Source organism: Anopheles stephensi, chromosome 3 (assembly GCF_013141755.1).
Source record: "Anopheles stephensi strain Indian chromosome 3, UCI_ANSTEP_V1.0, whole genome shotgun sequence".
Taxonomy (NCBI): Eukaryota; Metazoa; Arthropoda; class Insecta; order Diptera; family Culicidae; genus Anopheles; species Anopheles stephensi.
In genome coordinates this window covers 54,644,224-54,669,994 of record NC_050203.1, presented here as the reverse complement: position 1 = coordinate 54,669,994, position 25,771 = coordinate 54,644,224, and the positions used below count along the sequence as shown (strand labels likewise).

Genomic DNA, 25,771 nt, shown 5'->3' with positions numbered 1-25,771 from the left:
TTGCTTGCACTCATCAAACAGGCCTAGAATAGATTGCAGTGAGGTAATAGGAGTAATTAAAGCCATTTTAACATCTAATTGTTATGGTTCAATTTTTTTCAATTTACAGAATTAGTTTTTTTTCCATTTTGTAATTATCGAGCTTACTTATTCGTACTTTTATTCACTGTTTTTAATATATTTCCATATTTTTTATTTGCTTTCGAGTGTTACGGTTCGACGACGCAGTGTCAATGTTCGCTATATTAAATATTTAATTAAAATATTGAAATCTAAATTCAAGCTATAATACTTGAAATAATTCAACAAGTTTAATTTTTAAGCCTTATTTAATACAACTTTTATCGAAAGCCGAAAATCGACCCGAATCCGGAACCGAAAATATTTTTATCTATAAGCTGTAAAACTACTGAAAGTGGTGCACAATGCAGTTCTTTGCGCGATCCAGTCTTATTTGAAACTGATTGAATTATAAAAAAATTAGAATTCATATGTCCAGCATCTGATGCAATTGTCTACAGTGCTCGTTCCGAACAGTGGTCTGTGCCGAACAGAAAAATTAAGCTCAGCCCTATGAAGACCAAAACCAGGGTTGCTCAACTTTTTTGTACAATATAAATGATTTTTCTAATCTCAGCCCATGCGTTTCTACGTTTGCCACAGCAACTTTTCCTGTCTCGCTAGCAGAGCATGGTGGATGATCTCGGACGGACTCTGGCTCAGACGAAGGTGTGTGGCTGCGGTGACGGATTTCACGATGAGGATCACCTTCTGTGGTCCTGCGTGGAGTTTGAAACCGCAAGACCCTCCTTGTTGGGCGCAGTCGAGAGCATCGGCAGACGGCCGGGTTTAGAAATTAAAGAAGTGTTGGCGACCAGAGACCTCGCTTACATGAGGCTCTTCTTCCGATTCGCCAGAGACAACGGTCTTATCCTTTGATTCCGCATCCTCATTATCCTTCCAATTCATGTCCGCCATTCCTTTTTTTGTTATTCGTTGTGATGTCTTTGTCTTAAGTGTTTTTTTAATGCCACGGGTGATCCGTTGACGGAGCTCAATAGGGCTCAATGACAGCGTTGTCGTAAAAAGAGGGAGTCTGCCCCTATGCAACAGTGTTCTTCCTCCCAGTCCAGCCTTGATGGAGTGAGTTCGGCCTTGCTGGTGTTGGGTTCGGAGGTGGTCGGCGAGTTCAATATCGTGATTAGCAGAGGTCCTGCTGTTACGTGATGGAACTCATCGATAGCTTCTGAGTTCGGTGCTGGCCTGGTCGAGCTTTGGCTCGACTGCTGGGCAGTTTGAGGAACACTGTTCGCAGGCAAATGTTTGTAATGTCCAGTTTGCTGTGGTGGTTTTATTACTTTATTTGCCTAATCTAGTTAGAACTATTCGAATTAAACAAAACGATTAATTTTAGATGCTAATGAAATTATTACCACAGTAAATGCACCTTGAGCACAATGGAGGATCCGTTAAAATCTCACCAGGTCGCCTGGTCATGCCATGGGAATGACGCCGTACGATCCAGCCCGTAAAGCCCTTTAAGGCCTTTAAGGACATGGAAACAGGCGTTAATAAAGTTAATAAACATTCCAAGCATGAAAATGTTCTCGAATGCTTCCTGAAAGATTATTGAAAGCTTCCCTTCTTAGATGCTCGGTTAGTAGATAGCCGGGAGCTTTGCCATAGCTGTGTCAAAAATAAATGTTTGTATTTTCTGCCTGTTTGTAGGGGGAGGTTAGATGAGGGTCTTGTATGTCCATGATGCACAAATATGTTTGTACAGTGGCGGATCCAGGTCTTTGGAGGCCCCGAACCGAATGGCAGTTTAGGCCTTTCTAATTGTGACTCATTTGTGAGTAAGACCAACAGGATTTCCCTCGCCGACGAGGCCCAGAGCGTCCGCTCCTTCCGCTCCTAGGTTGATCCGCCACTGCGTTTGTATGTAATTTTTAGTATATTTTGTCTGAATAATCGTACAAGAATCATCAAAAAACCCTGGTACTTATTCCTCAAGAAGCACCTAGCACTCTTTCTTTCATTTCAATAAAATCACCAACAACTCGCGAAATATTTTCAAAAAACCACTTTTATCCTGTTTATTCCATTTACATTTTTTTTTTCATTCCTTCTAACTCACATTCGTTAACTAATTGCACTTGTTACAACATGCTGGTTGATCATGTAATTACTTCTTGTGTGTGTTTTTTTTTTGTTTAAAATGTTATCACATTTAGTCCATTTTGTTTTCCTTCAATTCCTTTGTTTTACAACCTTTTCCTACCGCTTCTCCCGTTTTACGTAGACGCATTTGGATGCAATATCGATTATAGCAAGAAACCCCGTTCCTTTAACATCTAATGCAATGCACGGCAAGGTGCGTTTGAGCCTTATCGTAAAAGTTGTTTAGCAAAATAGATTGTTACACTGTATAGAAAATGGATAGACAAACCGCCGCCGTCAGCTCCCCTTGTTGTGGTTTTATAGAGAAAGGAGAGCGAAGGCATGGGACATGCTGCAGCCAATAAGGCACCCAATAAGGAGAATCTTGTGGCTTTGTTTCTGCGATTCGAATCGAGCATGAGCACGGGCTTCGCTCGATTACTTTGATATGTTCCGTTCGTTTAATGTCCGGTACGTCCAAATTGGTAAGGTTACGCTGTTCAAAAGCCGATCGATCATCACACAGTTTTGTCCCTTCTCTTCTTTTTACTCAGCTGTGTTTTTGGTACAGTAGAAGAAAAACATGAAACACTTTACACGCTACTTTGGCTTACGCTACGATGGTATCGGGTGGATCCGGTAGAGAATGGTAGGGCACGGCACAGAACCGTAATCCTCACCACCATGCTCTCTTCGTTAAATTTAAACATTATTAAAAAAGCATCACGAATCACGTGCCACCTTTGTCGAACGGACGATTTATCTGGTGGTCTTCAACTTCCAGCGCAGGAACAGGAAGGCGGCAACTCGCAGCACAATGAAGATGACGATCAGTGCAACAATGTCGAGCGTAAAGTTGGCGTCCAACATGTCCAGCTCCTCCAGCGTGGTCGTGGGTGACTTGAAGTGACAGTACACCTGGTGACACTTGAGCTTTTCGCGACCGTACGAGTAGGTGGCCAGTGCGGTACCCTCGAACCCGTAGCGAATGTAGGACAGGTACGTGATCCACCGTAGATAGATTGGAATGGCGTCGAAGGACACGAAGAAGCCGGAGAACAGCAGGAATGGTACGGACATGACTGGGGCCAGGAACACACCGTTCTGGACGTTCATTGCTGCACCGACCACCAGACCGACGCTTTGCGCGACGAACGAGATGAGCAGACAGGAGCCAAGGAACATCGCGAACCGGAACCACTCGAGTGGTTGTGACGTGAAGTAATAGACGATCGAGACGTAAAACACGCAAAAGATTGTCTGGAAATAGAAACCACCATCGTTAGACGTTGATTTATTTTCAAGGTGAGTAATTCTCTCAACTTACCTGGAATGGTATGTCCGAGACTGTGATAGCGAGATAGTACGATCGTAACGAATACCATCTATTAAAGTTCTCCTTTAACAGTACCGGCATCTCGAGAGGGACTGTAAGAAGAGTTAAGAGGAGTGTAAAATCTTTCCAAACTCCAATAGTTAGCCATGTTATAATCACTTACATGAAAGAATCGTAATTGTCATGGACGTGTACATCAGGAACAGCATGTTGAAGAACAGGAAGCCCAAGTTACTGAGCACCTTAGCGCCATCGTTACCAATATCGTAGTACAGTGTGCCGATCAGGAATCCAACCAGGATGTGAGCAAACAAACGCAAGTACATGAGAGTCTGCAAAGGATCGGAGAAGGATCGGACATTAGTCATTTGAAACCAAAGCTAGAACATGACCAACAATCAACATACCCAATCACGTCTACTGAAAAGCAGCGTTCGTTTCAACACAACCCAAAACTGGTGGAACTCCGACGTTGGATAGCGTTCGGGTGAGTGATCGATATCGGTCGCACCCTCAACCGGCAGCAGCGCACTGTTAACCTCCGGCTCCCGGTCCGGTTCAACAGCGATTTTGATCGTTTCCGTCTCCTTCGCAATGTCGTTCACCATCGACGGTGGCAGCAACCCATTTCCACCGAGGTTCAGATTGTCCGCGTACTTGTTCGCCCCACCGTTCATGCGCTCGTAGTTCACCTTCAAGTTGGCATTTCCGTTGGCCGCATTTTCATTCTTCTTGTTCTTCTGGGCCGGGAAGTCCAGCTCACTGCGGATATCCTTCTTGCCGTTCTCGATCGCATTGACAAGCTTGCGCGTATGGTCACCATGCTCGCCGCACGATACCTCAATGACGTAGCTGGCCGGATTGTGGTACGAGGGGCACTCGAGATCGAGCGTACCCAGGAACGGGACCAACTGTCGCGTACTACCCTGATACACGCACTGACCGTCGGCGAGCGTGTACAGCTGATCGAACATCTCGAACAGACGGGCCGACGGTTGATGGATGGTGCAGATGATCGTACGTCCGCCTCGGGCCAAGAACTTCAGCAAGCTCACACACTGGAAGCAGGTCGAACTGTCCAAGCCCGACGTAGGTTCGTCGAAGAACATGATCGGTGGATTGTTCACCAGCTCCAGCGCAATCGAGAGACGCTTCTGCTGACCCCCGGATAGGTTCCGCGTCAACGTTGGACGGTGTTCTTCGAGACCGAGCGTTTCCAGGATTTCCTTGATCTGCGTGAGAATAATTCTTCATGAGCTGTCTGAATACCCGAGGGGTAGCGCAATATCTTCCACTTACCACATGCTGTTTCTCACTCTTCTCCACCTTCTGGCTCAGCTTCAGGCTAGCGGCCACGTTCATCGCTTCCTCCACAGTCAAGTTAGCGTGCAGCTGATTGTCCTGCATAATGTAGGCGGAAAGTTTGCGGAACTGGCTCAGGTTGCGCTCCTTTCCATTCATCGTTATCGAGCCGTCGATGTTTGTCGTCCTTCAAATTGTACAACAAAAGAGCTCGAGTTTAAAAATCTTTTGAAATTGAAAACGGGCCTGTTACTCACTTGTAGCCGGAAAGGATGTTGAGCAGCGTACTCTTGCCAGCACCGGACGGTCCCATGATGGCGGTCAGCTCTCCCGAGCGCAGCTTGCCGCTCACCTCTTTTAGGATGGTCTTTACATCTGCGAAACAAAAAAACAGAGAAATGACGGATTATAGACATCAATAAAATCGTCGTGCAAATAAGGAAGTGTCATGTGTAAATAGAGTTTATTGTGTCTGTGCCGCTTTTGCACAGCGACTACGTGACGCCCGTAAGCCGTAATGTCATTGGCAACAGGTCAAGTGAACGATGCGTGATGGATGATTCTTGCGTTACTTGACTAACTCTCATCCAAGTTATCGTGTTCGGAATATCTAGCTCCGGATAAATTCCAAAGCCAGCTCAGAGTTCTCAGAAGCAGCGTGATTAAAAATCTACAGTGATTGGATTTTTGCCTCAATTTCTCGTAAGCTACCTTCCCCCGTTCGATCATTAATTACTACCTTTGAGAACCCTGCCTGCAGGCAAAGGATCGCTAGAATGTCGCTAGAGTTCTGTGGATCTGGTTCGCGAGGGAGAGCCGCGTTTAATTGATGCCCGTGGAAGGTCTCGGCCGGGTGGCAAGGTTTTTCCAACCGTTCCGAGCGACTCAAAAGGTGTACTCTTGGCGTTCTCTTATCAAATGTACCTTCCCAACGATGTCGAATCGGCGCTTCGATGTGCGTTAGGTGAGAAAAATCTGTTTTCCAATAATCAAATCACCTTCCTTCGTACCTTTTTCACGGCTGGTAGTAACGGTTGGTTGCAGCTAAATTATGCACCGACTTATAAATGCAAGGTTAAACAACAGAAGATTCCCAACAACCACTCACAGCGCGCGATGGGAATCACTTCGCTAGCCGTGCATTCATGAGTGTTGTAAACCGGTGCAAACTTTCCCACATTAATAATTGAACCAGTATTGATCATCAACTGCTCCAACAACCCTAAATGGCCCGTAACAAGCCTAACTGCAGGGGGTCTCGAATGTCTGCTCGCTGCGCAAACAAACCGATCCCGCACTGCAACCAACAAATCGTTACTTTGTTTTATCAACTGTTTCGGAGTGTTGTCCTCCAGACCATTTCGATGACATTGTGACGGCATTGGGGCACAGAATTTGCACAGTATGCACAATAGAAATCGGATATATGGCGCACTTGGAGTGAGATTTTTAGGAATAAAAATCAAAAGAGATAATATTCGTGTCTGACTTTAGTGGCGATCTCATCTTCCAGGAGTTATCAACCGATGCTGTGAGGCGTCGTCATCCTCAAAAATGAACGATCAAGCACGGTGTAAACAATTTGCATATACCACCACCCCTGGTTTGGAAGGGGTAAATTGGAATTCAACATGCTCTCAACAAACAGAAGGAGGCACACACAAACACAAAAGTTATCTTTGATAGCACATCTTCCCTTGTCTCGTTGATCGAATACAAACCCATCGCCAGTTTCGAGCAGGCAGCGATGATGCTGTTGCGGTACCGTGGAATGGCAAGGTCAATTCCAGTGACCGCTGTTGGAACGTTAGAAATTAAAAAACACACACAGATGGGCCGAGAAAAATAAACTTCCCTCCTCCTCATCATCGCCGTCGCCTCGTCGGAGGAGAGGGCGAATTTTTGGCAACTAGACAACCTTAAAACCGGTTGGTTTAAGCACAAGCAGCAAAGTTCTGCAGCATTGCCCAAAACTGGCTGGAGCGGTTTTGTTGTCGCGACTTGTTTGAATTAATCGCGCGCGGAAAAGGGAATTTCCGCGAAATATGCGCTCCACGGGTTCCGTGCATAAAAGATCATGGTCACGTTATTACAAAGGGGGGTTTTATGTGTAAAGCAGGGGTTGCTGTTTCTATTATTGAGGAAAACCGGTGTTCCACTACTTTTTTTAGGGGGTTTGTAAGGTAAATCATGTTCGTGATCATATATCTACTAAAGGCAAGTAGACTACTAACTAAGGAGCAGTACTTAGCAAAAATGAAGGTGTGGACATTGTTTTTCAAAAGCAATAGTTGCTCTCTCATCTCTCAAATCTTCTCACAATCATTGACGATCGACAGCACACCGTACATGAGACGAACAATTAAAAATCAACCACCCCGCCGGTTCGATCATCATTCCCTCGTCGGTGGTGTATCTGACTAATTAATGATATATCTAGACAACCGATCGTTTTTTAAAAATGAACCAGCAAATGAGTCCTGTCCAGCAATCGCCCAAGCCCAAGCAAACCGATTATTAGTAACAGCAACAAGCCGGAATCGATGCAGTACACGGCCGGGTGTAGCAGGAAGGTGTTTTTATCTATAATTATATTGACTTCAAACGTGTCCGTGGGAGGAGGGACACGAGGCTGCTAGAACGCATTTCATCTCCCCGGATTCGATGATGCCTGTTGTTTTTCAATCTGTGCCCTCTCTCACTCTCCAGCAGGTCTAGCGGGCAAGTAATGCTATTAAATAACTATTAGCCTTGTGTGAACTAGTTCCACGGTAGGTGGCTCGTGGCCACCGTTACCGGCCACGGGGTCATTAGTATTGATTTTGTTGAACATCCTTCTCAAAAATAAACATCCACAGTTCCCATACTTAACTGTAATGGGTGAAGCAAATGCATTTTAAATATGTTTGCTTCTACTTATGGGAGCAAAACTCGTCACTCTCAGCGTTCGGCGGGATGCGATTGTTTTTTTTTTTCAGGTTAGTCGTAACCAATGCTGTCACGAAATATCAGGCCACCACACCACCAGACGTCCTTATCGTTCAACCCGGGCTCGATAAGATGCACTGGAAACAAAGCAAGTCGTTCCCTGGGAACAATCGATCCCATGCCGAATCGATGCGCGTGATAAGCAGCAGCAGCTCCACGCTCTTATCGTGGGTCTTGCCTTGCCAGTTGATCGTGTACATGCGTAACCGGGAGCTAAGTTGTTCATTGCAGGGGTTGCAAAAATATGGTCGAAGCAGTGACGGATCAAAAGCCTTGGAGACCCTAAGCAGAATGAAAATAGAAGTAGGATATGTGATCCACTGGGATAGGGTCAGAGGCCAAGTGGAGATATAATGCAAAGCTCCTTATGGAACTTGGAGGATCTCCTAATGATCGAGGCTATTATGAACCCCCATCAGCTTACAGCAAGATACCCCATAAGGCCCCAAGCATCTGATTAGCATGCTTGCACTTTGATCCGCCCCAAGGGTTCAAGTTTGCTTTCTATTACTGTAAAGCAAAAACAACGCCCACAAGGAACAACAACATTACTCATCCTTGTTCCCGGCGCCTATCACAAATGTCACTTGAAGCACGATCGTACTCACAAACAAAGAAACACTTCGCAAACACTGACTCATGCAGGCTGATCGTGGTGGATAAGAACGAACAAAATGCTTCTCTCGTTACAATTATTTTTGCCCAGCAGTGAAATCGGAACAATCGACCAAGGCCCTAGGGTCGAAGGTCTCTTTACCCAACCTCGTGCTAAAACTCTGACGCATCCCCGACGTATCATTGCCACACGATCAATTAGTTTCAAGAAGAAAAAACCAAATCGGCATATCATCATCTCTGATTCAAAGCAAACACTTCGTTTCGTCTTTGATCCGGATATTGAGTAGCGAGCTGGAAAAAAGCAACTCCACACGATTATAATGATGGTATTTTAAATTCATGACGTAAAGGATGCAATTGTTTCGGGTGAAAGGTGTGTACCGACTAGCAAGATATTCCCACATCGTACTAGTGGAATGTGTAATCATTAGGGAGGAATAATTTCCAACGTTTCAAACCGGAGGGTTGTTTGCAAATAGATGAAGTTTCCCGCATTAGTCATTACGGAGAATCTGCGCTGCGTCTCCGTTGCGAAGTGTTACTTCCTCATTTCAGAATCAAGGATCTTATGTGAAGCTATAATAATCGCCATCGCGATACAATCTCTTCTACTGGATTTTTTTTTATCGCAGGTCAGTTTTAAAAAAATGAAACAAATGTTAAGTCACTATTTTGTTTATATATTGATCTCAGAAGGACCTACTAAGTAAAATCCTAAGTAATGTTTTTGCATACTTTTAGGCGTATGGTATGATATAATACAAAATGTTCAGTTTCGGATCTTTCAGTTACAAAGTGACATTTTCCTTTTATATATTTGGTATCCCAATTTTGTCAAATCAACACTAGTGTATTGATGAGTAAGAAGTTAAGTTTATGCAAAAGTGGGGATTGGTTTAGACCCACATCCAATCTAAGCAACTTGGAAATGAAGGTCATTTTTTTAACGATTCATGATTGATCGTTCGTTTTGCTAAGGTCCATGTGATACAAAACGACTGTTAAATTTTATATTTAAAAAAAACAGAATTTTATTAATATACCTGTTCTAAAAATTTACTTTAACTTTTGCTAAACAGGTTTAAAAAAACACTCGAAATTTAAAGAAACTTGCAAATCTTCGTTGATCATCAATCAGTAAAAATCCTTAAGCGAATAAAATTCTCGCTGAATGAATGATCATCCTTAGTGAACTACCAGGTCAAGGTAATTAACGAATAAACAATTTCAAAGGAAAATATGTTATAATGCTGTAGTTTTATGACAACTGACTTACGCGAACTTTAACATTTACACAAACACATCAGCACAATTTTTATTGTCTCTTTCATGTGGCGGTTTGCTAGCCACACGGTTTCATGACCACGTTGCTAGCCACACGATCATCGTACGCACCGCACGCAAAACACAAAGCCCAGTTGGTGGCGAGAGTTGGCAAAAAAAAGCGGAACGTCAACAAAAACAACGTTTGTCGTCTAACCGACCATCCATCCATCCATCCAACCGGACCGATTAGCAAGATCGCAAAGGTCGTTTGCCATTAAAGCGGTCCGCTCGCAAGTCCCGCGCAGATCATAGACAGACGGCGCAGAAGGAACGAAAGCCATGGACTAATTAGACAGGCCGGACCGATGGCGCAAAACCGGTTCCGGTGCGGTGTCACTCGGGTCCTCCAGTGCTGCGTGTGATAAATCTCAACAGTGTGCACTCAAAGGGGGCAAAGGTGTGGTGGTGGTGGTAGCCATTTTGACCCTCGGGACACGTGATCAGGACTCGCACCTTAATGGCCGTGTTGGGCCACACTTCCGGAACGTGCAGGTAAACGGGGTGGCCATTCTCACGTGTCGGCAGAAAAAAAAACATGGAAAATGATAGGGATCGGGTCAGCAGAAAAGGGCCACGCGTGTGATCATGATAGCTTTATCCACCTTTCAAAGATCAACCCTTCTTTAATTGTTTGTTTTTGTCGACCCTGGACATGCAAAGGGCGCGTAAAGGTTTTGGTGGGTCGTTTTTTTGCCAACCAAGCTTTTTTAAATGTAATGAGGTTAACGAGACTTTTATTTCACTTGAATGTGAAGGATGTTATGTGCAATCGTAAGAGGAAAAAAGATTATCAAGATAAACTGTTTCTGTTTTTTTCGGAAATCATTTTATTTTCCATTCACTTTTTCGAACGCACCAGAGGTTTTTCTCTATTTTGTTTGATGATGTGAGAAAATGTGAATGTAAAAACGACCAAACGAAAATAAGAAACAATCCCTCTCCATCAAGGTTAATTGAGCGGATGGAATTTCGTCAGTAATCCAGCGAATGGCTGATAAGACCGAGGCCGATTTATCTGAGTCGCTTTAAGGTGTCGCAGCGATAAAACAAGCACCCAACGTGTCGGTACAATCCCAAACGATTACTTCACTGTACAAAAATCCCAACAAGCCCACATCATGCCATAAATGGTAAACCGGTAGTAGCGGTGGAACCCTCGAAAGCCGGATATTTTGCTTTTTCCTGTGTTTGAACTGTTTTGCAAATAATGTTGCTGTGGCTGCCGCATGGGCTGATCGTCACAATAAATCCCCCCGGACCCACGGCGATCGTAATGTGATCGACTTTATAATCGATGCGCATGCAAATTGTGAGCCGCGATTCCCCCGTCCTGTGTGTACAGAGCTCCTACGTGGACAACCGTTGTGTGTGTGTGTCTTTTCGCAGGTGATCGCCAACGATCGTCGCATTGTTTGCAGTCCGGATGCGTTGCGATCCCACGTCGTCACACACAAGGAAGTACCACGCTTTTACCGTTTTGTGGATGGGTATAAAGAAATGGTGAGATGAACAACAACAACAAAACTAAGGCGAATGATACTTACTGTTGCGACGTCCTTCCTTGACCCGGTACGAAAGATTGTGGAAGGCCAGATCGACGGGTGGCCGGGTCGGCAGATGGGAGAGCGTCTTCGGCTGCGACGGTACGATCTGCACCCGCACCGAACCATTTTTCCTATTGTTATCATCGAGCAAATTGTTAGTCAGACCGCTACTGGTGCCACCGGCAAGGTCGATCGCTTCCGCCATGTTGGAAGCTTTGTGTGTGCGTGCGTTTCTTCGTGTTTTATGCGTTCGCAAGCGTCAGCTCCGTGTTCGTTTTTTTCCACCCCACGCGATACGATGCGCTTCTTTGTGTGTTCTAACCGTCAAAGGTGTCTAACCATGGCCTAGGCTTCAAAGCCGAGACAACCGAGATTGATCCTACGTAGCTGCTACGCGAGCTCTCTCCCTTAGCTTATCACTACGACTGACTGATTCACTGGTCTGATTCCGTCACAATAGGGGTTGTTTTCACGCCTCAAACGCACGTTACCCTGACCACACTATTTTCCAGCGGTTGCTGTGACGTACGACTGCTGTTTATTCGCCGTTTCACCACTAATCCTTGACAGATCGAGATTGTGGATCGCGTCACAAAAGTCGGCAAAACAAATCACACGTCCAAAACCACTTGTGCAGCACCCCGGATGCAGTTTCGCTTCACTCGTAACTTTCATACGCCGATGCACTTTCTTTCCACACGAGCTTTTCCTTTCCCTTCTGCGTGTGGTTGTTTTGCAGCGCCGTGCTACTCTCACCGGTGCAATTCGATCACACTTCCGGTATCTGGAGGGGCAAGCATTAAATTTCCTCTCCCAGAAATGCTATCTAGCTGGCGCACAGTACACTTTCGCCGTGTTTCTCTTATTCCACCCCTTCTTGTCGTGTATCGGAGTGATTCACGCACGCGTTTCTTCGTTTACTTCGAGGATCACTTTCGCACAAACGAGTAAGATGCGTTCTTCCTATCACTGTGCACGAGCGCGCACGGCCAGGAAAGAATGGCTCGATACACGAACAGAAAAATCAACCGAAAAAAAAACACACAATCCGAGACACACGGTGTCTGCTCTGTCCCGTGGGGTGCCAAACAACGAGTGAATCGAACGCACGGCACTGACTTCGAGCGCACCACCGAGATGATGGGAAGTAAAAATGTACGATATGCAACACGCACACAAACAAGCGCGTCCAACCCCCTTTGGAGTGGAACAGCCGAGAAGGGAAGCAAGGGGTGTGGAAATGTTGTCTCGGGGGTGGAAGAAGATGATGGAGACGCCAGCGACTCGTTGCGTGCGTCCTCCAAATGGCATCGCACAAACACCACATCGTGTGCCTGTGCTTGCGTATGAAAACACCCCCTGAGGTTGTGTTGGTGCCGCATCGGTAATGCCTTTCCGACCCCAACCTTCATTGCAAACCCCTTACTCCGCCAACCCCTTACTTCCCAACCAAACCCGGCGGCAGGCGGCAGTTGGCAGACGGGTAGCCATCGTTTCATTCTTTGTTTCCAGCTGTGCGTTCCTCCATTACTCCATCCGTTGCGCCTTTGGGGAGGGTATAATCGGCACCAATACACTGACAGTGGCAGTAAGCGGTAAAGGTTATAGCCACGCACCCTTGTCAGGCAGGCAGGCAGGAGGAAACGGTGAGCAAGGGTGTGTTTTTGAGTGAGCGAGAAGGCACTCCTTCCGATCTCCATGGTGATGATGGTTCGGCGTTGTATGCAACAGCTGGCCGGGGGTTGCAAACAAGCGATCGATGCAACAAGTGCTTTAAAAAGTGCATCCAAGTGGGTAATTGCGTTTGAATTGTGCTCTGCAGATTGCATTTTCTGCTGCTACAATTATTAAACTTGTAGGTGTAATGGATTATATAAATTACTTGAAGAAGATAAATTGGAAGAGATAATTCAAGCCGCATGTGGACGATAACGCGATAAGAAAATGATTATACGGCGCTCGAACCTCGAAACAGTGTACATTTCGAATAAGTGACGTCAGTTTTATCGTTCAAATTTTAGGCTGTATTTCTGAAGCTTTCTTTTTTATTTCATGTTCTTCTAGCAATGCAATGCAGGAATTCTTTTGTATCTTTTGTAACTGATTAAAACCCTGAGCATTCAAAGAGCCCCGTTTACATCAACAGAGACAAATCTGTTTTGTTGGTTTTGCTTAATTATAGAGGCATTTTACTTCATTCGTCTCTTAAAGGCTTGTCTAGAAGGTTAAAAAAGGTTGTGCGGTCCTTGAAGCCGCGATCATTTAGAAGGTCTCGAAATCAATAGTCTTAGGAGCGATCTGGTGGCAAATGCTATAACAGTGCCGGTCTACACACGGCAGGACCGGGGTTTAAATCCCATCCAGACTGCCTCTCCCGTACGTAGGGCTGACTACTTTGCTACGGGTAAATTCAAGTCACAGAAAGTCAGGATGGTAGGCCGCGAGACCTTTCGAGGTTGTATAGTGCTAAGGAAGAAGAAGTACGCCATAAGGGACTTCCATTATCATAACTTCAACTTTAATTCCGCTTAAGGCCTCGAAGGGGTTTGATCCACCACTGACTGAAAACTATTTAGAAGAAGAATTGTACGATGGTTGATTTTATTGATGAGGAATGACTCCTCGTTGAGTAAAAAAGCTCTTTTTTTGTAGCCACTAAAAAAAATAAAGTTGAAAAAAGCGATCAATTTTATTTGAATATTTTGAAAATTTTGATTCTAATTTTGATATTCCAATGGAAATCAAATTTAAAAATAAAATAAGAGCTTTCGTATTTTTTTTTTTATTGTGGACATCTCCTCTATGGAGCTGGTCTTATTCTGTTGTCCTTCACCGTATGTCTATGAATAATCCAGAACATAACACAACGAAAAAAAAATCCCAATTGTAGAAATATGCAAACAAATAAATACATTCCATACTGCCAATCACCCTCTAACAATACTTCAACATTGCGTGTCGAAAAACTGTCCTAATGCCGACTCGTGTCAATAGATTGAAGCAAAAAAGCAGAACCTCCTTCAAAATGTGCCTTGTCAGCACTCGAAGCACTGTTCCCCAACCGAGCCATTCCGTCCTGAGACTGGCTGAGAAGGATGATTCATCTGCAGCTCTTTGTAGAATGTATTTAATTCAAGCAAACAAGCAAATAAGCAAAATTAGTTACAATGTTGATTTAGAGACAACTATTGCGGGTTTTGTGTTTTGTTGTTGCTTCGCTCGGAAAGCTTGCCGACCTTGATGATGGAATATTTACTGAATCTGTGTAAACAAATCAATTAAGCTTTATCATACATCATACCAACCGACATGACATTGCGCAAGGTATTATCCTGCGGGAACTTATTAGCAATCACGGTACGACGGCACGCCATGACAACGGTCTAACCGACTAAACGCCACTTAAGATGCCAGTCATGTTGCGTAAGGGGAATTGACGTAACGCCGACGTTCGGGGACTCGAAAAGAGTCTATCACCACTACCCGCTCAGCTTTAAACTCGGCTTAAAGCACTTAGAATTTGTTGCCTCCCTCATCGGACACATCGGAGGTTGCTGCACCCTCTATCGGCACACAATCTTCCATGGCAAGAATTCAATCGAAAGCATCGGGTCGGTGGTGACAAAAGTGCAGCAAAATTGCAGCTCATTGGAGGACTTTGTTATCGCTTGAGTTGCATCAATCCCACTGTCTCGTCGTTTCTCCCAGTCAGAACAGGGGCACCGGGTGTTGTTTGGAAAAATGAATCGTACCCCTAGCTTCGTACTAAACACGAAGCCGAACGGAATCACTGTTTCGCTTTGGACTTTGGAGTTCGAACGGACTTTACACTGATAAGAAAGGAGGGTGGGCTAAGGCTAACCTTAGCGCTTCTATACACGGTTACACCGTGGTGGACCGCTTTACACACAAAAACCGTTTTGTTATCTGAATCACACCGATGGAAAAGGAATGAAGCTACGTCTAAAGCTTCACGCCAAATGACTACGAACGAGCTGGAGAGGCGGATGGATGTTTCCGTTCGGATCCAAAAATAAAAATTCAACTGCGATTCGAACCGAAACAACTCTTAGCTAATGGAATCGAACTGCGTCCAAGACATCTCCTGCGGTCGGGCGGAACAGCCTTGAGACACTCTTATCTCGCCTCGCGGCACGGGTCTACGGGTGGTTTTTTGTAAATATTTTCGATGGCTAACGTGTAAATATCAGTGCGCGGAGGATCAACAACCCTGGCAAAGGTTGTTGGGACAGGGTGCGAGCTTTGGATTTTGTAATTGTAAATTGTGTGTGTGTGTGCTATATTTTTCCTGTTCTGAATTGCGACGCGGTGTCACTTGGTTGGACTTTCAATGTTCGTAGCATAAAAAAGGGCGGTGAAGGTAGCACAACAAACCAGATGTTTGTATGCTAGGAAATTATTGGGGAAAATGACCAAATACAGCACACAGCAAATAATTGCAGAGGACGTCTAATAGCAATTATGGTCTACATTACTTAACCCCGCCATTCGATTCTAGGATAAAATACCGGCAGGTCCTTCGAAAAGAGTTAAAAGACGTATTCTAAACATAAAGCCTCAATTAAGCTTCTTTAAAACTTTGTTTTCAAGCCTTTCAGTTTAGTTAAGTCCACCAATCTAGCCATTAGAGGGTGAGCCACCGTTTGCTCCCTTTAGAATTCATATGTTTGGAGTACATTTATTCAAATTAATCCAGAACTGGGAAACTCCAGCGGTTTTAGCTGTAGAGTACCTTTGTTAAGCTTATTTAAGTTTGTAGGTCGAAAGTCTCTAGTAGGACACACGGCAGACCCAGAGTTCAAATCCCATCCGGAGTAGTGAGGACTGACTATCCATCTTCGTGGTATGATTAAGTCTAGTAAGCCAGAAATGACAGTCATGACCAAAGAGAGGTCGTTAGGTCAAGAAGGAAGAGAGGTCCATAGCATAGTAGGACGATCTAACTCACACTCTGTAGCCAAGTAACGTTATGAGATTCCATAGAACGTCCCCTAGCCTTAGGGTCTTTTTCGTCTCATCAGTACTTCAAGAAGATTGGCCGTTTAGATACTGTTGACCTACGAGCGTGGTTTGAAACTCTCTTAGCCTTTAATTTAAGCACACCTAAATCCTACCTGAATCAATCAATCTTATCCAGCGAGGCCAAATTTAGTAGCGGATTAAAGCTACTCCGGAAGCACCTCAAACCTTCGGCCAACAACCATTTGATAAGCAAGTATACCCATTTCCGTTGTAACCTTGGTTTTAAACATCACACCCCTATGACGTAGGTAGGTAGGACCGAAAACTCTAAACCGACCTTTGAACAATTTGATAAGAACATCCTTCACACGAATCGCTCACAGCAGCTTGATAGGTTTGATAATTTAGGGCACTTGCGTGTTGATTGAGTTTTTCTATGTCACGTGCGAAATTTACGCGGTTATTGCTCCAATCATTCGATGGGCGGAATTTTACTGTTCCGTCAGCATTCCTATCAAGCGCCAACCTGGACAACCTTCTACGAATGCGTTGATCTGGGACGTAGAGCTACAAGAATAATTAGCTTTGCATTGCAGTCCTAACAGCAATTTGAACTGCGAATTCTAAATCCGCAAACGGCCCCCGTTGCCTTAAGGTCAACAGTATCTGAAATGCGTTCAACTAGGGGTAGTGAGTTAAGAAAATCGTGTACCGGGAGATTTTTAATGAGATGAAAACATATCAGAAACGACCGTTTTATTTGCACAGCAATACTGCCTCAAAATGCTAATGACGCTAAGCTGGTGGATCGTATGTACTGCTTAAGTACTCTCTCATTTACAACATCAATTCACCAGGCTACACTATCTACTAAGTCCCCGTTAAATTGAGCCTGAGTCTGAGTGACAGCATGCAGTGGTGAGTGATGGGTACACTCCGCCAGCTCCATTCCACTGGACTACGTTTGCCTTCCTTCCATTCCTTCACTCTATCGATCAGCCGGAGAGCGCACAGCCGAGCCGAGCGATGAGGTCAATATTCAAATCAGCACAACTCCGATCATCGCCTTGACGTCAGTGAGTGCTGAACACAAAGACCGAAGGGCTGCCGCCTTTATCAGCAGTCCAAGAGGGACCAAAGAGGGACAGACCATGCTAAAGTGTTGTTGCCCTGCTGGCCCAACACTCGAACGCTCGTTATCAGCCACCCCAAGCTGTGAGCCTGCTTTCGAAGTCTGTTTTTGTAGCTGCTAAAGGTTCGTTGCTCAGCTAGATACATGGAGCCCGTAGCAAACGGTGTGGATCATCTCCACAATGCTACCTACAACTTGGTGACGGTGGGCTAACGTATTACCAACCAACTAACACGATCTCCTTCAGACCGTCTGTCGAGAGGTTGTCACTTCCGGGAGCTCGACTCCACTCGACTTCAGCGTGATATGAGCTAAGTAAACTCGATAGATCAACTAACTCCACACGCCTCCTCCCCCTTCGTAGCAGCAGTGCTGCCATTTGACCTAGATCATCGAAGCTAGCTGAATGTTCTACTGGTGTTTTATTGCGCTTCAGCTTCCGGTAGAGTTGTGCGAGCTAATTATCGGCTCACGATAGGCTAGCTGGCGAACTTTAACTGCTAAATGCAAAACGTTTGCACTGCGAGATGATCGACCGAAAGCGATAACTAATTGAATTGTGGGATTTAGAATAGTTTTGGTAGGGTTTATCATTTCGTTACGATGTCGATGTTTACAAAAACTTTTATGAAGGTCTTAAGCTATATAAATTTTAAATTTTTATTTTAAATAATGAAGAATTTTATCTACTTTGAGAAAAAGACTCCGGTGAATTAAGACATAAAGGCCTGTTAACCATAGACTATGAATGAAATCCATAAACAATTTGCATAATGTTCATCATAGTAATGCAATAAATTATTTTTATTTCTTTTTTCCCGCCAATTAACGGCAACTGCCCCATCCAACACATCACTTTTACGTTTTGCCTTAAAAAGTTCAATTTCAAAACCAAACCACCAAAGCTCCAATCTCAACGATTAGCGGAACAGGCACGCGGCGATTACGAAACATTGCCTCTCAGCGGCACAACCAAGAAGGCAGAGGCAAAAATAAATAAATAAAGTCCAAACCTCCAAGGGTAACGATCGCGCAAAGGAACCCGTTCCTGCGACACCACGGTGTGGTATCGGTTGGAAGTAAGTTTTCGCAAGTCCGCCAAGAGCCACACACCGCGAGCCGAGAGATGCATGCAAACGTGGTGCCGAACCGGTACAGGCCGTTTTTTGTGTGTTGTTGTTGCTGTTGGTACACCGGTGGCCCCTTCTCCTTCTCAAGGGTTCCCCCGATCGTTTAAAAGATTCGCCAACAGGTACCAAGTTTAAGTTTACACCGGTTGTACGACGGATTCTGTTGCTTTTCACCCCTGCTTCCCATGCTTCAGTCGCTCCCTTAAGGGCAATAGCGCTGGTGGAGTGTCTTACCGCACCTTCGCTTTCGTAATGCATATGCGATTCATTCAACTATGTGCAGTCTCCCGAGCAGAGGCAGTCGTGAATTTTGCGCACTTGACGCATGGCTTTGGTTGGGCAAGTGTCGAGAACCGCGGCGCTCGACCGCGATCGAGAAAGTGATCGGATCAGGCGGGGCAGGAAGGGAAGCGCGCCCGGAGAAGCAAAAGCGGGGATTATAGTTTTTCTAACTCGTTTCCACTGCACACGGTCAAATTCGCGCTCGCCGCGGTTAGTTTCATAAGCGCCATTCGATGGCTGGTGGAACGACTGATGCCTGAGAAGGTGGTAGCTTTTTGAAGGCCGTCCAGTGCTGGGTCGGTGGCAACATTATGGTGGTGGCGACCGCGACATGCACCGAAAGCTCACCAGCCGGAACGTGAAGGTGCAGCAGGCGAGGGTTAGAAAAATTTAACCCAACGACAAACACGGCACAACGCGGCACAACGAACCGAACAAGCGTTCGAGCTTCCGAGCGCGAGCGAGTAGAACGTTTAACCTAGTTTAAGCTACCAGCCCTCGGGGAGGACATACACACACAACCTCCGAGGGGAACTTTGAGCTGGAGAGAATATTTAACTCCGGAGACAATTTACTGAGGCTCATTTTGACAGCTGTCACTACTAGTACACTATCCATCTTTGTTTACTATCTATCATCCAGGTGACAGACGTCTCCCAATCATAGTGATCCGTCAGAGAGGCGTGGTGGTACCCGACCGCGACCGTCATATTACGTGATGGTACCATTAGACCCCAGAGGCAATTTCCTAGAACCCGGAGGCAACCGACCATGGCAACTCCGCCCCTGCTTCCTCCCGTCTTTATGCACCTTAACGCACCAAGGATCGTGCGATCGCAAAACGGCCATGCGTTAAACCATTCACTAGCCGCTAACCAAATAGCGCAGATGGCGTTAGGCAATCTCCCTTCGCACCTCGGCGTACAACAGCTCATTATGTTACCCCAATTAATGCGTTTCCTTCAGATACTCTCGGATGCGGACGGAATTGCGTACGGATGCGTTTGCAAACTCGATTGGTATCTTGCAATTGTAAAAAAATCTCCCAGAAAGTTCTACTGCTGCTCAGGTGGTTGCATCTCCACTTGCAGTTGGTGTAACACTGTTCGGTGTGCCACAGAAACGCAACTTAACACGCGCAGTACGGCGTGTCTGACCGTGACTCGGTAGAAACATGTTTGCCAACGAATTTGGGTATCGAATTCTATCTAGATGCTTCTGGGCCTCTGTCAGATATGGAAAAAACAGGTAATGGATAGCTGGTCCCTTCGGACTGATGTAAGGCCAATTAAGAGGATTCGGTACTTCACCTATTATGCCAAGCTGAGCTCGTCACTTATAACAGTCTCACACCATAAAATTCAATTACTTATCAAGTTCGTTCAAACTTCATCTGCCTGTTCTCCACAAAGTTCCTTAGACCATTTGTTTCCCCCTAATCACAGCACCACGATCGCGAATCGATCGATAACTTTGCTGGTATGTTTAAGGTCAACGCTTATCGCCCGCTAGATTAGAAACTGCACGCGTCCGCACGGCTGAAACCCCGAGCCGCGATTCAACCCGCGGGAAAGCAAGCTCGCTCGATCTCTCTCTCTCTCTCTCTCCCTCTGTCTAGGTTCAATGTCTGCAACCGTGTGCAGTCCATAAATCCACGGCATCGTTCAGAACGATGTAGCAGCTGGCCAGAGAACCGGTCGAACACGGGCACAAAAATTCCAGTTTCCAGTTTTCCCCCCTCCCCGGCACCCCAAGACGATGCCTTCGCGGTAAGCGCCCCCTGTGAAGTAGGTCAAGTTGAGTGGCCAAAATAATTTCCAACAGGCGCAACATGCTTGAGCACTTTACGGGTTTCCTGTCACGTGTTTGATGGTCTTTTATTTTGAAACATTTTTTTTTGATTTGCTACCTCAAAAAAGGAAATTAATTTAATTCGATTTGAAATTCCATTGTGTATCTGTCTACTAACAACACACACTAGCTAATAACTCCTGATGACATTAGAATGGCGTTGCCGTCAGCCGGAAACAGCAGCACAATCATCGGACAGAAACGTATCGTGGAAAAACGCGAAAAAACGAACACGGCCTGCTGTGGATTTTCCCCTTTGGTTGGCTGATTCAACGAGGGCACGAAAAACGCTGCACCACACCACCGTAACATGACACTTACATGTTGTTCTTCAGCACGTACTGCTTATCCATGGTAGCGGCGGACCCGGGGTGTTGTTTATGATTTAGAAACTTCGATACGTCAGTTCGTTGCACTCCACAGTGTTTGGTGCGCGAGTGTTTATGCGACACACGCGGCACAACTTTCTTCCCGCAGTCTAACCCCGAGCGTGTTGATATTCTATGCGGTCATACGCCAAAAGTTGCCGCACCAAGTCTTCACAAACACACCACTCACCACTCTCTGTCGTTCTGTCGGATGCGTTTTGTTCTGTTTTAGTGCCGACCTAATTTTAGCTCCATCGAAACACCCGAGACACGGTAATGCGGCTCGACTGCATGCACACACACAGCAAACAGAAAGCACCACGTAATACGCGCGGACAGTTCGTGACGAATAAAAAAATCGTTCGTCCAAAAATGTAACTACTTTTTACACCAAAAACTCTGAATGTCAAACTTTCACACGCACCGCAGCAAGAATTCACAGGCACACGCACGCGAGCACTGCCCAAGACGATCCTCGCCGTTGGGGCCAATGTGGTCGAATGAGTAAGGAAGCACTGCTGGCGCGGTTAAACAGACACGCGAAACCGCGAAATGAAAGAAAAAACCCCTCTCGTCTCTCGCAACCGGTACTGGTCGAGAGGCAACCGTGACCAGACCGTGATCGTGGTGGGCCCTATCAGGCGCGGACCTGAAACCTCGAGATGCCCCTCCGCGGGCGCTTGTACGCAGCGCGGACCGCTGTTGCTGCTGATGCGGTGGCGGTCAGTTGCGACGGTGTTGCTTGGTTCCGATAGAGAGAATCCGATCGCAACACACGCTAGACAGGGATGCGAATCAAAAAAACATCAAATGGCAAATGGCCAAACCGAACGGCGGTACGGGTGCACACGATCGTGAGTATTGGTTGTGGCGGCACACACATGTTTGCATTGCAAAGAAGATGAACCAAACGGAAGGCGTGCTGCCACAGGGAACGGGACGTGGAGCGAGTCACGTGGAGTGAGGGGTGTTCTTTTTCCGATTTAAAAATACAGAGACCTGCCAAGTTTGTCGCTAGCTAGCTGTGGGAAAGAGGTTTTATTTTGAAAATTGAGCTTCCTGTTTTTTAGTCTTTAATTAACATACAAAACTTACAGAGCTCAGTCTAAAAAGCGAACAAAGTACAGAATATTGGGTGGATTCTTATGCAGATTGGGCATGGGGGCCATGTGTCAGCTATACGGTGACCATATAAGAAATCCAGACACTCTGGTACTCGATAAAAGAATGTATGGAATCCATTTTTTACAAGCCAAACCGAAATTTGAATTATTTTTTTAACAATTTTTGCCAAAAATGGCTTGATGATTCAACGATACAAGAATCTTATCATATAACTTTTGTAAGCCTTCAACTATTGCTTTCAGGACTTATATGTAGAGTTTAAAGAGAGAAAGAGTTCTCTCAAGACTTATATCAAAGACGTTGTTAGAGCTTCACTCCCTAACGTAAGCCATTGATACCACAGGAACTGACCTAAGAAGCTTAAACCTGAGTAACTAATTTGCAAAAATAATTACAGCGAGATAGTTGAAAAAAAATATTGATTTAGTGTTTTCGGATGTTTTTTTTAACTGATAAAACAAGAACAATTTATAATAATAGATGGTTAAGGTGGATCAGAAGATTTGAGAAGAGATGTTATAGAGAAACCTTACAGAAACATTTTGATCTAAGAAACTAAAAAACTCGATTATTTTATTCGAGCTTCCATAACACTTTGTCTGCTTTTTATGCCTCTCGACTCGTTAGGTAATTTCGCGATTATTATACTTAATGATGCCACGTACGTGAATTGATTAGTAAGGATCAGTCCTTGATTTGACGGGAGAAAAAACCCCGGACAGCATTCCATACCTGGTCCATGTGAAGACAGCCGACACTACAGAAATTTTTCTTTGTACTGGGACCATAAATTTGACAAGCCTAAGCCGTCCAAATGGTTCGGAAATATTTGTCCACCAATAGTTTTCTTTGGTAAAAGATTCACAACACATCCAACAGAAGCTATAAAAATAGTATTTCAAAATTGGCTTAGGTCTGAATAACGACCTCCTCTCCCCCTCACGTCAGCATTCGCTTTTCGCTACTGAGATATCTAAAATGTGGGTAAAAGATTTAAAAAAATGTGAAAAATTGGAGTAATAATAAAGTTTTATAATAGTAAACAATATATAAATAAATAGATAATAGTAAAAAGTCTGAAAAAGGTACCCGTTTGGGTAAATCAGTAGTGAGAAGTGAGTGCTCATGACCGGAGGGGGGATCTCAATTCAGACTTTAGCTTAAAAGTTAAACGGAAAATGTGGCCCTATTTTGATGTTAAAACACTAAGAACTGCTCAAGACTAACGAGAGCCAGGACTCACGAAACTGATACTATTTAAACATACTGTTCACAGGACTATCCGCTCAATTGGATGGCTTGCCCAATTCCTTAGACCATTTCAGGCAATTAGAAATCTATTTTTGATTAATTTTTGTAAATGCTTTACATGGTTTTTTATTTATTAAGGACTGGCCTGGTCCATAATGGGGCGGTCCGGTGGTCGAGGCGATAACAGCGCCGGTCTTCACACGGCAGGACCGGGGTTCAAATTCCATCCAGACCGGCTCCCCGTACGCAAGGTTGACTACTTTACTACGGGTAACATTAAGTCACAGAAAGCCAGAAATGGCAGGCCGAGACCTCTCGAGGTTGTAGTTGCCAATAAAGAGAAGAAGGCCTGGTCCTATTGCTATTGCTCTATATGAAGATGTGAAAAGATGTGTGTTAAAAAAATTACTCAAATACCTATGTGTTAGGAAATGGGTTTAAGGCACATATTGTTTTCCAATATATCTTCCAATTTGATTTTTAAACCCTTTCCACATGCTGTCTCTTTTAAGTTGGATACAATTTCAGCTTCACTAATGATCGACTGATCCACCATTGTCAAATAGTGTCACCCACTGTACATGCTGCGTTCTCAGTATGGGTGGCTTGACTTCCACCCCGTTTGAAGTGGGCGCTTACCAACGCATCTAAAACCCACTATTCTTAGTATTTGTGAGTCTACCACCGTCGCTAGAATGATCGCGGTCGACTGCACTGAACCGTTGATTGCAGGCCAGTAACACACAATCAAGCTACAACAAAAAATGCACAAAACAAGAACAACCCCTTCAAAGAAACCTCCGATTACGGTCTGCGATTCCGTTCGATTTCACATTGGCAAAAAAAAAGCTACCCCATCTACGAGGACTTTGTTTACACTGCCACTTAAGAGCGGGTGAAAAGAATGCTTCGCCGCTTGAAGTGTTTGCGATTTCATTTTGTTTAATACGCGCAGGCTTTGTCGTTGCTATCAGCCGAGTCTTTCTTCTTGTGACGACCCTTTCTGCCTGACCCCATGTGTGCCCTGACCTGTTCCGAGTGCCGCGACTTTGCATATGCGCACCAAACCGTTTCCGCACACACGACGAATGGGGCCACCGCACAGTGGACAGTGGGCTGATTCAAGTAATGCTAATTGGAATAATTCAAATACTACATGGGAAAGAATCTAAATAGCCCAATTGTAGGAGTAGCGACTGTGCAGTGGACGAAAATCATCAATCAGCATGTTCGGCCCGCTAAACTGACCACTGGAAAGGGCCGTCGGTGGTAATCGTTCCAGATTTTTGTTCATGTGGTTTCGTTGCGTAGGCTTCAGTCCCATTCCGTTCCACTCCAGCATACCGGAGTCGAGCAAGACACCGGTCCCGACTGGAGTCGTTTCACCGGGATCCACCGGTGCGAGAGGATTGTCCCCGAACACGGCAATATATTCCGGCGAGCGGACGATACGCAGTATTTGCATCAACGCCACCACACATCCCCACAGATAGAACAGTAGCACTTCGGTACGAAAAGGAAAAAGGATCATTAGGATTAGGCTTTAATCCCGCTCCACTATACTTACACAAAGCAAATCCCCCAGCAATGGTGAGCGCTATAAGGTAACCGACGTTGATCGATTTCTTAATCACCATCATGCCGATCACGTGGGTCAGGGTGATACAGGACAGCCGTCCCAGCTCCACCACAACGAACGGTGCTAGCAGATATTGCTTCATCTACGGAATAGCACCAACAAAAAGCTTGAATATTGGTGGCAACTCCTCTTCTCGTGCCGGAAACTCACAAAATATGCACCCGCCATCATTGCGCCACAGCACGGCAAATACAACCCCATGCAGACCACCATCGTGCAGGTGTAGAACAATTCGGCATTCGTTTTGCACACCACAATCAACCACACGAACACATCGTGTGGGTTGTACAGGTGCATATTTTCCTCGTAGTAGAGCGCTTCCTGGAGGAGAAATTCGGCACCGCCCAGCGCCGCCAGCGTAATCATCGTAATGATAGTTTCCAGCTGAAGAGATGAGAGAGAGGAAGCATTCGATCGCTTAAGGGTTCGGTTTTCTTCTGCACTGGAAGAAGGTTGCCATTACTATGCAGCATCCTCCGACGATGATGGACCCAAGTCGAACCGACAGCCGGAAACAGAACAGCCGCATCAGCACCATGTTCTTCCCACCAGGACATATGTCGGACTGCCGGTGTTTCGGATACGAAAAGGTTCTGATTGCGTGTCAGACAGCAATTAGTAGAGGGAAGCGATAGATTCATTAAGTGTCCTTTTGTGTTCTGTGATTGAGCGTGTAGCACACATGCATTAACGGTAGCCGTAGATAGTATCATTGAACAGTGACTGAATCTCCTTT

The 25,771-nt window shown here is 45.2% G+C and overlaps 2 protein-coding genes across 3 annotated transcripts; both read right to left on the bottom strand.

Moving 5' to 3' along the window:
* Positions 1-2,068: 2,068 nt before the first annotated feature.
* Positions 2,069-21,568, bottom strand: LOC118513382 (ATP-binding cassette sub-family G member 4). Of its 2 annotated transcripts, XM_036059046.1 has the most exons (8): positions 20,974-21,568; positions 11,275-11,405; positions 5,056-5,173; positions 4,796-4,985; positions 3,904-4,728; positions 3,660-3,828; positions 3,488-3,588; positions 2,069-3,420 (listed from the first exon to the last, which is right to left on the bottom strand). In XM_036059046.1, exons 1-8 carry the CDS (start codon positions 21,003-21,005, stop codon positions 2,920-2,922), a joined length of 2,067 nt encoding a protein of 688 aa, XP_035914939.1. In that variant the 5' UTR covers positions 21,006-21,568; the 3' UTR covers positions 2,069-2,919. The 2 variants fall into 2 exon arrangements, with proteins under 2 accessions (XP_035914939.1, XP_035914938.1); XM_036059045.1 differs by lacking the exon at positions 20,974-21,568 and having other exon boundaries at positions 11,275-12,886.
* On the bottom strand, positions 20,973-25,684 carry LOC118513383. Its single transcript, XM_036059047.1, has 5 exons — positions 25,499-25,684; positions 25,186-25,419; positions 24,964-25,117; positions 24,036-24,899; positions 20,973-22,042 (listed from the first exon to the last, which is right to left on the bottom strand). The coding sequence occupies exons 1-4, from the start codon at positions 25,571-25,573 to the stop codon at positions 24,565-24,567; spliced, it is 798 nt and encodes a 265-aa protein (XP_035914940.1). The 5' UTR covers positions 25,574-25,684; the 3' UTR covers positions 20,973-22,042; positions 24,036-24,564.
* Positions 25,685-25,771: the final 87 nt, after the last annotated feature.